The 16,739-nt window shown below is 41.2% G+C and overlaps 1 protein-coding gene across 3 annotated transcripts in view; it reads right to left on the bottom strand.

Annotated features, from left to right (window-relative positions):
- Positions 1 to 16,739, bottom strand: part of LOC143774783 (putative N-acetylated-alpha-linked acidic dipeptidase) — a 236,518-nt gene that overhangs the window by 98,099 nt on the left and 121,680 nt on the right. For all 3 annotated transcript variants that reach the window (XM_077262561.1, XM_077262553.1, XM_077262567.1), the window contains one exon: positions 12,695 to 12,790. In XM_077262561.1, the coding sequence (XP_077118676.1) occupies positions 12,695 to 12,790 (96 nt within the window). The remainder of the gene's footprint in view (positions 1 to 12,694; positions 12,791 to 16,739) is intronic.

Raw genomic sequence — 16,739 nt, 5'->3', positions numbered from 1 at the left:
GGAGCACGTATGGACAATGGTCTCTGGAAAAAGGACCAACTTGTGTGTCTCCCTAAGCGGATGTACCCTGCTATTGCCACGTGGGCACATGGGCCCACACATCGAGGAAAAAAAAAACAGGCCCTTGCCCTGGTACAAAAATTCTACTCGGCTCCAGGTATTTCTACAGTCCTGACAGCACTCAACCGTGCATGTAATATCTGTCAGACCTGCAATATATGTCGATATGCTCTACAGTTGGCCGGAAGCATTCCCGGTTACCAACATGACTGCAAAAACCACAGCGAAGAAACTGGTGATGGAAGTTATATGCAGATATGGTGTTCCAGAAGTTGTCGAAAGTGACCAAGTTCCAGCCTTTTCTTCTCATGTGTATCAGGAGGTTTTGACAATGCTTGGATCCATTGTAGCCCTCCATACTCCGCACTATCCACAATCCAGTGGGAAAGTTGAGAGGCTGTACGGCACACTGAAGGGACAATTGACCAAAATGATGCAGGAGACTACAGCTCCATGGCCAGAGCTCCTACCCATTGTACTGTACCATATTTATACTACCCCTATTGCAAAACATGGCCTGTCCCCATATGAGATATTGTTTGGTGCTAGGCCCTCAGTTGCAAATTTCCAGTCTCAGTAGTTATCAGAAGAAACTGACCGTGCTGTTCAATATGTTATTCAGCTTAGTAAAAATCTTACTAACACCCATGTTTTAGTTTTTTTATTCCCTTCCAGATTCAACAGAAACCGACACTTATCACAACTTAAAGTCTGGTGGTTTTGTGGTCGTGAAAAGCCATGTCAGAAAACACGGACTAGAACCCTTGTATGACGGTCCCTACCAAGTCCTCCTCATTACTCCTATGTCAGTAAAGGTGGAAGGAAGGCCAACGTGGATCGGCGCATCGCACTGCAAGCTGGTCAAACAGACTAGTAGCAAATAAGGGGGCATAATGTTTTGGTTTTTGGTATTTCCATATAATAATATTGGTAACCGCATGGGACAGCCTAAATTCCCCAATATCCTTGAATAATAAGTTTGTACAATATCATGAAAGATTAGTAGTACAGATGGGTATAGCCAATAAAATTGTCAGTTCTATTTTCATTTACCCTATGATTACACAAATGTGGGATAAATTGGTTAGGGCCACAGACTATCTAGAATGATGATCAAATTTGGGATATATTGGATATACTTAATACTACTGTTGATGTGCAAAACCAACTTATCATAGTCATTAATCAATATACTGTAGTACTGGATTACTTAACAGCAGCACAGGGTGGTACCTGTCAGGTTATTGGACCCGCATGCTGTTATTATATAGATCCCAATAGCACTATGAAGTTAAAGTTAAAGTTAGAGGACATTAAAGGACTCAGAGATCAATATGATAAAGACAATGACCGTAATAAGGACAGTTGGTAGGCAGACACCTTCTCCTTTTTTTAATCCAGCCAATTGGTTTAAGGGGCTTGGGGGCTGGATAGCTGGAATCTTGCAAAGTTTGTTACACATCGCTGCCTTTATCCTTGTTGTGTATGTAACACTAAAACTTGTTCTTTGGTGTATTTCTGTATGTATTAGGAAACTCTGCACTAAGACAACTAATGATGATACCAAAAGCGTTGCCACCCCTGCTCTTCTCTACACCGATTTAACAAAGTTACGTGATGAAGATGTTGAAGCCAAGCGCATAGCTATCTTCAAAAGATCCCCACCACCGTCATCAACAATTGTTATTCGTAAATTCTAGTATACAAGGGGGACGGGTGCGCCGCAACAGTCATGGCTGGTAACAAGGCACCAGTCATGTGAAGACCAGTACCCCTCGAGCTTAGAGCTTGGGATAGTACCTCTGATGCTGGACATTAATTAACAAAATTTATCTAGGGGGAATGTGAAGGAAGAAATTAAGAAAGATTCTCCATTTTGTGCTTTTCGACTCCATTTTCTTGTTGCTTAAAGATAAATTCTGTTATGTAATTAGGTAAAAGGTTATAGCTGCCATGAAATAACTTTATCTTGTTGTTCACAAGCCTGTTATTCAACTAGGCTATGGTTCATAACTGGTATAAAGACCTTGAGTCTTCTGACTCGAGCCAGGGAAGGGACTCGGGGGTGTATCGCTATACAAGACTGAGGCACCTGTTAGTATGTGTTTTTCTATGCCAAGAAGACATTACCATATATGTAGTTTCCGGTTTTTCTGTATCCTCATAGGTTAAGTTTTTCCTGCATTCTTATAGGTTAAGAACTGTGAGCGTGTTCTTATGCTGATTGGTTGAAGTATAATTTCTATGACTATGAAAAGTGATATACAATAAAACGGGGGTCAGAGATCTGCTCGATCCCCCATACAGAGACATATGTCTCCGTCTGGTCATTTTCAGTTGCCGGCAACGCCCTGTAGATTAATTTGGAAATCACTGAGTTAACCGTGAAGGATCACTTTAGATCCTCCCTCAACAAGGTCAGGGGAAGATGGTGGCCACTCCATGAGTTTATCTCCTTTTATGTCCATAGCAGCCAATGACTCATTGTCATGCATGAAGATGATTTTGCTCCTGAAGGCACGTTTCTGCATTTTATACCATGGAAGAAAGTTGTCAGTCAGAAACTCTATATACTTTGCAGAGGTCATTTTCACACCTTCAGGAACCTTAAAGGGCCCTATCAGCTGTTTCCCCATGATTTCGGCCCAAAACATTACTCCTCCACCTCCTTGCTGATGTCGCAGCCTTGTTGGGACATGGTGGCCATCCGTGTTATGAACTGGTGGTTTAGGAGCAACATGGGAAGTGCTCTGGAGGAGGTGGTACCTGTACTGACCGCAGTTCCTGAGCTTAACACAACACTAGAAGTAGCCGTGGGATGTTCCTGTCACTCCCTAGACATCTCGTCACAGCCGGAGGACTAACTGCCCCTAAAGATAGAAAACAGGAAAGCTATCTTGCCTCAGAGAAAATCCCCAAAGGATAGGACAGCCCCCACAAATATTGACTGTGAGTGCAGAGGGAAATGACATACGCAGAATGTAAACAGGGTGTAGCAAAGGAGGCCAGTCTAGCTAGATAGATAGAACAGGACAGAATACTGTGCGGTCAGTATTAAAAACTAGAAAAATCCACCACAGAGTTTACAAAAATCTCCACACCTGACTAAAGGTGTGGAGGGTAAATCTGCTTCCCAGAGCTTCCAGCTTAACTGAATAAATCCATAGTGACAAGCTGGACTAGAAAAAACATAGAAAGTGCAGAAAGATTAAGTCCACAACAAGTGGACTGCAAAAGAACAAAGCAAGGACTTATCTTTGCTGAACTGGTCAGAATATCAGGGAAATCCAAGCAGAGATGTGAATCCAACCAGGAACCATTGACAACTGGCCCTGGCTGAAAAATAGAGCCAGGATGAATAGTCGAGCCAGAATAAACGATCAGTGAAAGCAGCTGCTGACTGCTAAATCCAAGGAGCAGCAGTTCCACTTAAATCCACCGGAGGGAGCCCAAGAGCAGAACTCACAAAAGTGCCACTTACAACCACCGGAGGGAGCCCAAGAGCGGAATTCACAACACATCCGCCAACCATCCACAACTCCATCCATCTGGACCATCCAGGGTTGCTCGACACTCATCAGTAAACAAGACTGTTTGAAAATTAGTCTTCATGTATGTCTGGGCCCACTGCAACCGTTTCTGCTTGTGAACACTGTTTAGGGGTGGCCGAATAGGTTTATGCATCACAGCAAGCCTTTGAAGGATCCTACACCTTAAGGTTCGAGGGACCCCAGAGGCACCAGCAGCTTCAAATATCTGTTTCTTGCTTTGTAATGGTATTTTGGCAGCTGCTCTCTTAATCCAATGAATTTGTCTGGCACAAACCTTCCTCATTATGCCTTTATCTGCATGAACTCTGTCTGTGCTCTGTTTCAGTCACAAATCTCTTCACAGTATGATGATCACTCTTACGTTTTCATGAAATATCTAATGTTTTCATACCTTGTCCAAGGCATTGCACTATTTAACGCTTTTCAGCAGCAGAGATCCTTTTTATTTCCCATATTGCTTGAAACCTGTGGCCTGCTTAATAATGTGGAACATCATTTTTAAGTAGTTTTCCTTTAATTAGAATTACCTGAAAAACTAATTATCACATGTATTTAAGATTGATTTCAGTGAATACCATCCACGAGTTTATTTGAAAAGCAAAACAATTAAATCTTTATGACACTTTATTCCAATTTGCATAATAATTTGGAACACAGTGTAGAGAATGCCGCAAAAATGATGAAAAACAATTGTTTTGAATGCAGCATTTTTACTGTCAACAGAGCAGGCTTTGGCTGCAGAAAAAAACGCACGCACAAACACTACATGTGAATATGGCTTAATTGTCTGAGCGTTAATACTAGTATTCCCCATTCACACTCTAACTTTTAGGATGCTTTCACAGGGCGTTCTGTGTCCTCATCGGAGCATATGTCCGAAATCCGTAGCAAAACAGAGCCTGGATGCATACGCCGATGGGGCCATAGACTGTAATAGTGACAGCAAAAACAACATACGCTTTCCCGTGCATCATTTTTGGAAGTGTACGTCTACTCATCTTTGCCATTTTCAAGCCTTGTGTATTCACGTCTTGGGGACACATAGGGGACTGAATAAAGAATGTATCCAGACTGTTTCTTCCCTGCTGCTGCTGTTTTGACATATGGCTCCAGGGTACCGCCGGCTTAATCCCACCCATACTTTTAAAAAACGAAAAAATCCTGCATGCGTGAATCAAACACCCTCTAGAAAATGAACAAAATATTCTAAATGTGCCAGAGGATCTGTGTTTGCCAAGTGAAACATATATAGAATGGAGAAAAAGGTTTATGACTTCCCCCGGAAAACCTCTTCAAAACAAAATCTGAAAATATTTGGAAGCTTTTAAAGAAAATGTAACTTTTTCAAAGTGCTATTAGAAAAGGAGACTGCTCAGATTTATAGTGCTCTAAGATTTCTGATAAACAGTGATAAATGCATTCAGTAGATGAGTGCTGATCTCTCGGATGGCGACAATAAAGAGGGAGATTGTATACAAATGAATCATCCTGAGAGGCTCAAATACGTAAAAGAAAAATTGTGCTCCATTTTAGATTCAATGAAGTAGTAAAGTACAAAATAGAAGTGTGGGCTGCAGACTATGTAAAGGCTGGCGGAAGAACTTGGCTAATGGAAAATGTAGGATGCAGAAATAACAAGTAATCCCACGATAGGTATTCATATGCAAAGCATATTACTATGAGACCCCCTATCTCTTACATTTACACTAATGTCCATGTGCGTTCTGAATATGTGTGTGTATACTGTGTATATACAGTATATATATATATATATATATATATATATATATATATATATATATATATACAGTGGGGCAAAAAAGTATTTAGTCAGTCAGCAATAGTGCAAGTTCCACCACTTAAAAAGATGAGAGGCGTCTGTAATTTACATCATAGGTAGACCTCAACTATGGGAGACAAACTGAGAGAAAAAAATCCAGAAAATCACATTGTCTGTTTTTTTATCATTTTATTTGCATATTATGGTGGCAAATAAGTATTTGGTCAGAAACAAAATTTCATCTCAATACTTTGTAATATATCCTTTGTTGGCAATGACAGAGGTCAAACGTTTTCTGTAAGTCTTCACAAGGTTGCCACACACTGTTGTTGGTATGTTGGCCCATTCCTCCATGCAGATCTCCTCTAGAGCAGTGATGTTTTTGGCTTTTTGCTTGGCAACACAGACTTTCAACTCCCTCCAAAGGTTTTCTATAGGGTTGAGATCTGGAGACTGGCTAGGCCACTCCAGGACCTTGAAATGCTTCTTACGAAGCCACTCCTTCGTTGCCCTGGCGGTGTGCTTTGGATGATTGTCATGTTGAAAGACCCAGCCACGTTTCATCTTCAATGCCCTTGCTGATGGAAGGAGGTTTGCACTCAAAATCTCACGATACATGGCCCCATTCATTCTTTCATGTACCCGGATCAGTCGTCCTGGCCCCTTTGCAGAGAAACAGCCCCAAAGCATGATGTTTCCACCACCATGCTTTACAGTAGGTATGGTGTTGGATGGATGCAACTCAGTATTCTTTTTCCTCCAAACACGACAAGTTGTGTTTCTACCAAACAGTTCCAGTTTGGTTTCATCAGACCATAGGAGATTCTCCCAAAACTCCTCTGGATCATCCAAATGCTCTCTAGCAAACTTCAGACGGGCCCGGACATGTACTGGCTTAAGCAGTGGGACACGTCTGGCACTGCAGGATCTGAGTCCATGGTGGCGTAGTGTGTTACTTATGGTAGGCCTTGTTACATTGGTCCCAGCTCTCTGCAGTTCATTCACTAGGTCCCCCCGCGTGGTTCTGGGATTTCTGCTCACCGTTCTTGTGATCATTCTGACCCCACGGGGTGGGATTTTGCGTGGAGCCCCAGATCGAGGGAGATTATCAGTGGTCTTGAATGTCTTCCATTTTCTAATTATTGCTCCCACTGTTGATTTCTTCACTCCAAGCTGGTTGGCTATTGCAGATTCAGTCTTCCCAGCCTGGTGCAGGGCTACAATTTTGTTTCTGGTGTCCTTTGACAGCTCTTTGGTCTTCACCATAGTGGAGTTTGAAGTCAGACTGTTTGAGGGTGTGCACAGGTGTCTTTTTATACTGATAACAAGTTTTAACAGGTGCCATTACTACAGGTAATGAGTGAAGGAAAGAGGAGACTCTTAAAGAAGAAGTTACAGGTCTGTGAGAGCCAGAAATCTTGATTGTTTGTTTCTGACCAAATACTTATTTGCCACCATAATATGCAAATAAAATGATAAAAAAACAGACAATGTGATTTTCTGGATATTTTTTTCTCAGTTTGTCTCCCATAGTTGAGGTCTACCTATGATGTAAATTACAGACGCCTCTCATCTTTTTAAGTGGTGGAACTTGCACTATTGCTGACTGACTAAATACTTTTTTGCCCCACTGTATATATATATAATATATATATACAGGGGTTGGACAAAATAATGGAAACACCTAACGTTTTGGCATCATAATCTTCGAACATGTTATAAACATGCAAACCGTGACATATGGTAATGGTTTGTAGTTGATTATTTGTGTTATGTGATATGTGTATGTAAATTAACTGTTTGTTTTGCATAATTGTAAGAACATTGATGAGAACCTGATACCAATGGCAGACCTCTCGGATTTTCAAAGAGGCCAAATTGTTGGTGCTCGTATGGCAGGCGCTAGTGTAACAGAAAGTGCCCGAATGCTTGGCGTGCCAAGAGGTACTGTCTCCAAAGTAATGACTGCGTTTGAAAGAGAAGGAAAAACGTCCGCAGCAAAGCACAGGTCCGGCCGAAAGTCAAAGTTGACTGAGAGAGACCGTCGGACTCTAAAGCAAATTGTGAGAGAGGATCGCAAGACCACGGTTCCGCAAATCACTGCTGAGCTCAATGAACACCTACAGAACCCAGTTTCCACAAAAACTGTTCGTCGGGAGCTGCACAAATCTGGATTCCACGGAAGAGCTGCAATTAGAAAACCGCTGCTCTTAACAACAAATGTTTCCAAGCGTTTAGAGTGGTGTAGAAACCTCCAGAATTGGTCCCTCGAGCAGTGGAAACATGTGATATTCTCAGACGAATCATCGTTTACCCTATTTCCGATCTCCAGCCGAGTGTACATTTGGAGACAGCCGAAAGAAGCATTCCATCCAGACTGCCTTCTCCCAACCGTAAACAAGGCGGAGGGGAACGCCATCTTTCAGGATGATAATGCACCAATTCATTCTAATGCATCTCATCTGGCCCCCACAATCCCCAGACCTCAACATTATTGAGCATCATTTATGGTCGATTTTAGAGATTCAAGTTAGACTGGAGGTTGTTTTAACTGCAGAATGGGCTATAATTCCTTTGGAAACAATTCAAACCTTGTATGAATCCATACCTCAGAGAATTGAGGCTGTAATCACCGCTAAAGGTGGACCTACACCATATTAAACTAACTTTTGTTGATGTTTCCAGGTGTTTCCATTATTTTGTCCAACCCCTGTATATATTGTGGCATAGCGACTGGTCAAGTGATTGATGGACGGTATGTATCGCAGAGGTGGGTGACCCTGTGATGGAAGCCTGGGTATGTTTTGCTCAAGCAGATCTACTGCTGAGGGATTTGTTTACGTTGGGAAGGCTTCCAGGTGATTGGAGAGATGGGTGGGTTCAGTCACCTACAAACCCTCCCAAAGAGGCGTGTCTGAACACGTAAGATGGTTTTGTGTGTAAGGACCTGTGGTGATGTCACGCTAACCTGACTGGCCATGTGGCAGGTACCTGGGTGTGGTTACACCTATGTAAAGGAGGTGTGTGTAGCACATGGTGTGAGTGTGTGGGTGTGGTGTGTCAGGGTGGACACACTTCCAAGTGTCCTGGCTGGACACTGCAGAGTGGCCTGTGTGTTGGACGGTTCCATGTGGGGACAGACGTCCTAAACAACACACAGAGACCATTTAGGCTGGAGAGCCCACGTGCTGGACATAGCACGACCTGTGTGCCTACAGACCTGAGAGCGGAGCTCTACTATGGACATTGAGGAATAATCTGTCTGACATAAGACTGTTTACCTGTTGTTCCTGTTGCAATGTGGTTTATGGAGCAATAAACCCTGTGAACTTTTAAGGAAACGTGTCTCCTGAGTGTCATCCACCGCACCTAAGCGAGTGTCCCCTAGACCCGTAGCCGGTGAAATGCTACAATATATATATATATATATATATATATATATATATATATATATACACACACACACATACATACAGCTCTGGCAAAAATTAAGAGACCACCACATCAAAACCCTGTCAGGGGCAGTCCATTCTCCAGACCTGAACCTCATTGAAAACCTCTAGAATGTAATGAAGAGGATGATGGATAGTCACAAGCCATCTAACAAAGAAGGACTGCTTACAGTTTTGCGCCAGAAGCAGTGCGAAAGACTGGTGGAAAGCATGCCAAGACACATGAAAGCTGTGATTAAAAATCATGGTTATTCCACAAAATATTGATTTCTGAACTCTTCCTGAGTTAAAACATTAGTATTGTTGTTTCTAAATGATTATGAACTCGTCTTCTTTGCATTATTTGAGTTCTGAAATCACTGTTTGTTTTTTAATCTGGCCATTTCTCCTTTTCAGAAAAAAGCAAACAAAATTTATTGCTTGGAAATTCTGAGACATGTTGTCACAAGTTTATAGAATAAATGAAAAATTTACATTTTACTCAAAAATATACCTATAAAGAGAAAAATCAGACAATCTGAAAATTTTGCAGTGGTCTCTTAATTTTTGCCTTCTTGACAAAAATCTGCAATAAAAGCCATGGACTGTTATGGAGAACAAGCGAACACATTGTAACCAGTGTGCTAGTGCACATGGACAATTTTATACACAGACTAATGATAGGGTGAAAAACATTGCAGCATGCATTATCCCGGTTTGTATCAGAATAATGCATTTAATCTAAAGGCAGCTCTGACCCCTGTCCCCGATACAGATGAGCAATTGGAACCATTTAATCTGCAGTTTGCATACGCGACTGTCCCATTTTTCAATACCAGTGATTTACACTTATGCCTCAGAGGAATAACTTCCATATTTAGAGACTTGGCTTGTAGCTTTCCCCAGGTAACTATTCAGGGATTTTCTGCCCAGGCGCCGGAGAGTCACTGTGGGTACTGATGAGATGCTCTCTGCATATCCTCCCTGCATAGTCAACACTAGAAACCATGTGTACATAGGGATGCCTATGCAGGGAGGAAGTGGGGACAGCATCTTATTGGCGCGCACACCCATGGTCACTGGAGCGGAAGTTGCCTGCGCAGAAGATCCCTAAATACACTGCCCATAGAAGGGAGGATGAGGTATGTATTTCTGAGGAAGTGCAGGGCGCAGGCACAGGATTCGGGGGCCTTAACTAACATGCATGGGAGGGGGGTAATAGCACAATGAAAACAGGAAGCAGGGATTTCTTCCAGGCACCGCACACCCCGGAGCCTGGAATAAATCATCAGCATGAGAAAAGAGTGGAGAAATACAAAAGTTGCTTCCAGCTCCTGGGATAAAATTCAAAACTTATTTATTCGAAAAATATTAAAATTTCATGAGAAATTCCGGGACATACAATAACGGACAGATGAAAGAGCGACGCGTTTCGATCAACAAAGTGATCTTTATCAAAGAGAAAAGAGTATAAAATGTCTCCACAATAAGACCATTAATATGAGGCATACAGGTAGGGTTAGTGTAACATATAAGCCCTGGGGGGAGGGGGGTGTAACAGATTCCCTTTAACTTTTCTCACAAAAAAAATTACAGAGGTCTCTGGAGGGAAGGAGCACCAATTGACTTTTTCAATGCAAAATTTGCTGAAATCATTAGTGGAAACCCCCCACAAGTGACCACATTTTGGAGACTAGACCCTTCAGGGAACTTATCTAGATGTGTGGTGAGTACCTTGAACCCCCAGGTGCTTCACAGAAATTTATAACGTTGAGCCATGAAAATAAAAAAAATCACATTTTTTCCACAAAAAAGTTTTCAGCCCCAATTTCTTTATTTTCACAAGAGTAACAGGAGAAAATGGACCCCAAAATGTGTTGTTTAATTTCTCCTAAGTACACAGATACTTCATATGGGCTTGAAAACTACTTCTGAGGCACAGTGCAAAGTTCAGAAGGGACGAAGCGCCATATTGGAGTTCAGATTTTGCTGGACTGGTTTGTTGGTGCCATGTCATGTTGGTAGAGCCTCTGAGGTGCCTGAACAGCAGAACCTCCTCCATAAGTGACCCCATTTTACAAACTACCCCTCTCAATGAATTCATTTTGGGGTGCATTTATCATATTGACACCAGTGCAGTTGCACTTACATTGGGGTTTACATCTAAATTTCCTAGTGATGTGATTCAGATGAAACCCCTGAGGGATCCATTCACTATAATGAGGCAGCAGAGTTACTCTGGATTCTTTCAAGACTCTGCTCAGCGGTGTCCTTTTTTTCAGAGGTGCACAAAACGGTGGCAGACCATGCTTTTATGCATACCTAAAAAGACGGACTCTTACGGATCACAGGCCAGACAGCATCCAGAGTGCCTCCATTTGTCTCAATATAGGGAATCTCCTGCCAGAGGTTCCATTTGAAGCACTCATTTCTGAGATTTACAAGGAAACCCTGGTGTAAGTGCTCAATGCAGAGTGCAGGATAAATGTTCATCGAGCTTTACAGCGATCTTTGGGAGGCAGAATTAATAAATCAGCAGCAGGTGAAGACTTGGTTTTATTTATTTTTTACACCGTTCTTCATGCGGTATAAATGATTAAACAACTTTATTCTTTGCGTGAGTGCAATTACAGCTATACCAGATTTATATTTATGCTTGGCTGCTGCCACACACTAAAATACACGTTTTATTGCAAAAAGCATCGCCATATTTTGAGAGCTAAAATTTTTCCATATTTCAACTGACAGTCATGTGAGGGTTTATTTTTTGCCAGACAAGTTGACACTTTTATTGGTACCATTTTTGAGCACATGACATTTTTTGATCCCTTTTTTATTCCAATTTTTGGGAGACAGAGTGAACAAAAGCCAGCAATTCAGGAATTGTTTTTTTTTGTTTTCTTTTAATTCTGTTCCACGTGTGGTAAAATTGATAAGGCAGCTTTATTCTTCAGGTCAGTACGATTACAGCGATACCTCATTTGTATCTTACCCTATGTGTGGCAGAGTGCAAGAAGAGTACCTATCAGGTGCTTGGGAAAGTTGGGTGGCAGGTGTACTAGTTTGTGACCTAGTGCAGGCATCTCACTGGCCTATCAAAACTGCAAGTGGTGAAAGTTGTGTAGATGTGAGTATTGGCTGTTGGGTGCCCGGAGTTGAAAGCTGGTGATGTAGTCACACTCAGCTCTGCAGCAGCTGCAAGGGTATTATTAAATAATACAAAGATCAGTTTTGCTGTTCTTTCCCCTACCCACACAATGACTGCTAAAACATATATGTAATGAAAGCTGAAAGGTGTCTGCATCAAACTTCCTATTTTCTCTGCTCTTGCCACTTTGTAATCACACATCTCTCTGCAGTGAGATCAGTGAACAGAGAAGACTGTCTGTCATACATGTCTCACACTGAGAAACCTGCTCTAAGTTATTCTGGGGGTCTGTTCTATTTTCCCCTGTATATTTCTGTATGCTTATGATTGGTCAACTTCATGGAGGTGAAGAAGTACAAACCCACAGTAAAAAAAAACAATCATTGGTAATGTTATCATTGGTTGGCATTATAATTTAGAATCTAAAGTTTTCAAGCTAATATTTCTGCTATGGAGAGGAGAAATGTAAAAAATAAACACTGTTTACTCAGCACTGCAGCCAGTATTCCATGATGTCACTAGTTTAACATGCTCAAACAGGTGAAAGATCCTCCTTAAAACATCGTATTTCTTTCACAAAGATACAAAATTAAGCTGTTAGTTACCCATGTTACATGTCAAAGAAGTTGTATGCATAGACATTAATGATACATTACGAGAATATGTGCTTGTGACCCTCATCAATTACTCAGAAGTCCAGGTGTGTTTATGAAAACCTTCTCACCTTTTTTCATAAGGAGATGCAAACCCTGGTCCAACTCTGTATGTCATGTTCATCCTGCCTTTCCACGCACTTGGTACCTCCAATCCAGACATCTTGCTAGGAAATATAAATATAAGCCAAAGTAAATTATTAAGAATCATAGAATGTTAGTTTGAAGTGACTTCAAGGGTCATTGTGTCCAACCTCCAGCTCAATGAAGGATTCACTAAACCATCTCAGACAGATGTCTGTCCAGCCTCTGGTTGAAGACTTGCATTGAAGGAGAACTAGTCATCATCTCTTGTGGCAGCCTGTTACACTGTTCATTGATCACCCTAATGCTCAAAAAAATGTTAATATATAATCTGTATATTCTCCCTTTCAGTTTAATTCCATTGCTTCTTGTGTTTTCATTTGCAAATGAGAATAATGATGATCCCTCTGCACTGTGACAGCCCTTCAGATATTTATAGACAGCTATTAAGTCTCCTCTTAGCCTTCTTTTTTGCAAACTAAACATTCCCAGATCCTTTAACCGTTCATTGTAGGACATATTTTGCATTCTGCTTACCATTATGGTAGCCCTTCTCTGAACTTGCTCAAGTTTTTCAATGTCTTTCTTAAAATGTGATGCCCAGAACTGGACACAGTATTCCAAATGTAGTCTGACGTTATCTAGACTCTATGCTTCTTTTAATACATCATAGAACTGCATTTGCCTTTTTGCTGTTGCATCACACTGTTGACAAATGTGCAGTCTGTGATCTATTAGTATACCCCAGTCTTTTTCATATGTTGTGCTGCTTAGTTCTATTCCTCCCATTCTATAGATGTTATTTTCGTTTTTCTTGCCCAGATGTAGAAGATTGCATTTCACCCTGTTAAAAACCATTCTATTAGTCACTGCCCATTGTTCAAGCTTATATAGGTCCTTCTGAATCCTTTCTTTTTCTTCTCTAGTGTTAGCTATCACTCCTAGCTTTACATCGTCTGCAAATTTGATTAGTTTATCTTTGCTGAAGTTGAGGTACACTGTATCTACCACATTTCCTTGATCCACTCAGTCAGTGATTCCATCATAGAAGGAAATTAGATTAGTCTGGCATGACTTGTTTGCTAGAAACCCATGCTTGCTCTGGTAATTACTGTATTCTTATCCAAGTACTTACAGTACATACATGCTCTTTAATAATTTGTTCAAAGATCTTTCCTAGTATAGAAACATAGTAGTCCTTATGCATAAAGACTCTTCAGAAAGTTTCATGATTGCCCAGTATATTTTTCTAATTTTAGTTGCTTAGCCTAGTGATCTTGTTTGCTTTGTCTCATAAATATGGAGAAAAGGAGCAGCACATACAAAGAATACAATAATGAAATGTTCTTTATTGCTTAACAAAAATGAAAAAAAAATATTTGCAATGGAAAAGGGGTCACATGATAGCCATGAAAGACTGATGCATTTCCAGTATAATAATAATGCCCTTTACTTATATTCTAAACCAAGGAACCATGGGAGAGTATATGTAAAACCATGGCAGACCAATCACATGTAAGTACTTAAATAATTTATTGGAATTTTTTTTACTATGGGCCTAAAAACAGTCTAACAGAGCCAGCTACCTGTCTGTTCTACTCAGCGTCAGCTCAGAGCAGTCAATGTCCGCTCCTGCCAGCGATTCAACTACTTAACGTCAACAGAGCAGTTCTTTTTCCGGGATGCACTGTGCCTTCTGACATGCTGATTGACAGTTTGGTTCCTGCAGTTATGACGCGGGAGTGAGGTGTCAATCAGTATGATGTAAGCAGTCACGTCCCAATGATAGAGCAGGGCAGAAAAGAAACCACTGCTCAGCAGACGTAATGTCAGCTAAAAAATGCTGAATCTCTGGCAGGAACCATCTGGGACTGCTTTGTGCTGACAGAGATCAGCGACAGGCACAACAGGCTGGTAGTCAGCAATAACCTGCCTGCTATTCCTTAGGCACATTGAAAAAAAAAGTCCCAAATAATCCTTTTATTAGACATGATTATTTCAAGCTGTGTACTCCATATGCATGAATACATGAAGTTCGTATTGGTGACTGTCCGGTGGTTCCTATAGCCATCAAACCCCTTTATAGAAACCTCATCAACCATCCACATACCTATAATAAGGACAGACATCAAAGGTTGGATAATATTGGCCACAGTGGCCTTTATTACAAGCATTACAAACATTTATAACCATTATAACGTGCAAAGGTCCTTGAAGCTACAACACTCTGGTGACCCCAAGAAATTGACCGTAAGAGAACCACACTTACTCCCAGCTGCAACCCACAGGCTCAGGAGCACCAGAAAGCCTGTGGGTTGCGGACCACCAAAAAGCCAATGGTTAACCGCTAACCCAGGACTCGACATTCCTTTGCCATAAGCACCACCAATCACCTTTCCAAAGAACCAACTTATAACAGAGGGGTCAAGGTCCTGATGAATTCCCTCTACCAATTTAAAATCAACTTCAAGGACCCCCATCCACACCACTAGCCATTATGATCCAAGATTGAACAGCCTCTTACTGAACACTAAAGTGTGTATATATATATATATATATATATATATATATATATATATATATATATATATATACAGTACATTGATCATATTTAGGTTTTATTGCTCTCAACCCATTCCACTATGTAATGACAAAGATTTACAACTGGAATATTTCATTCAGTGATATCTAGGATGTGGGATTTTAGTGTTCCCTTTATTCTTTTGAGCAGTGTATATATATATATATAGAGAGAGAGAGAGAGAGAGAGAGTACAGAGCAAAAGTGTGGACACACCTTCTCATTCAAAGATTTTTCTGTATTTTCATGACTATGAAAATTGTACATTCACACTGAAGGCATCAAAACTGTGAATTAACACATGTGGAATTATATACTTTTAAAAAAAGTGTGAAACAACTGAAATTATGTCTTATATTCTAGGTTCTTCAAAGTAGCCACCTTTTGCTTTGATGACTGCTTTGCACACTCTTGGCATTCTCTTGATGAGCTTCAAGAGGTAGTCACCAGGAATGGTTTTCATTTCACAGGTGTGCCCTGTCAGGTTTAATAAGTGGAATTTCTTGCCTTATAAATAGGGTTGGGACCATCAGTTGTGTTGTACAGAAGTCTGGTGCATACACAGCTGATAGTCCTACTGAATAGACTGTTAAAATTTATATTATGGCAACAAAAAAGCAGCAAGTAAAGAAAAACGAGTGGCCATCATTACTTTAAGAAATGAAGGTTGGTCAGTCCGAAAAATTGGGAAAACTTTGAGTGTCCCCAAGTGCAGTGGCAAAAACCATCAAGCGCTACAGCTGTGTGCTTAGGGTCATTGTCTTGTTGGAAGGTGAACCTTCGGTCAAGCCTGAGGTCCAGAGCACTTGGCCGAATTCATGTTTCCTTCAGTGACAACCAGTCGTCCTGTCCCTGCAGCTGAAAGACACCCCGACAGCATGATGCTGCCACTGAAGCGATGGCCGGGGGACCACCACGGTGCAGGGAGACTACTGTGTTGTGAATTCTGTTGTGGGTTCTGCTCTTAGGCTCCCTCCGGTGGTTATAAGTGGTAGTGCTGCTGTTTGTCCTTCACAACAGTCATCAGCTGCTTCCACTTTGGACGGGGCTATTTAGTCTGGCTCCTTCCTTTAGTGAGTGCCAGTTGTCCATTGTTTTCTAGGGATCCACATCTCTGCTTGGTTTCTCCTTCTGGATTGTCCAAATCATCAAAGATAAGTCCTGGCTCTGTTTTTGCAGTCCACATGCGGTGGACTTAATAGTTCTGTGAATTGCTATGTTTTTTCTTGTCCAGCTTTGTCTGTGTTAAGATTTACTCAGCCAAGTTGGAAGCTCTGGAGTCACAGAGTTACCCTCCATGCCTTTAGTTAGGTGTGGAGATTTTTGTATTCTCTGTGGTGGATTTTGTAGTATTTTTTATACTGACCGCACAGTACTCTTTCCTGTCTTTTCTTTCTAGGTAGCGTGGCCTCCTTTGCTAAATTCTGTTTTCAGTCTGCGTTTGTAATTTCC

This window comes from Ranitomeya variabilis, chromosome 1 (genome assembly GCF_051348905.1).
Source record: "Ranitomeya variabilis isolate aRanVar5 chromosome 1, aRanVar5.hap1, whole genome shotgun sequence".
NCBI classification, from domain to species: Eukaryota; Metazoa; Chordata; class Amphibia; order Anura; family Dendrobatidae; genus Ranitomeya; species Ranitomeya variabilis.
This window is presented reverse-complemented; position numbering and strand designations above follow the sequence as displayed.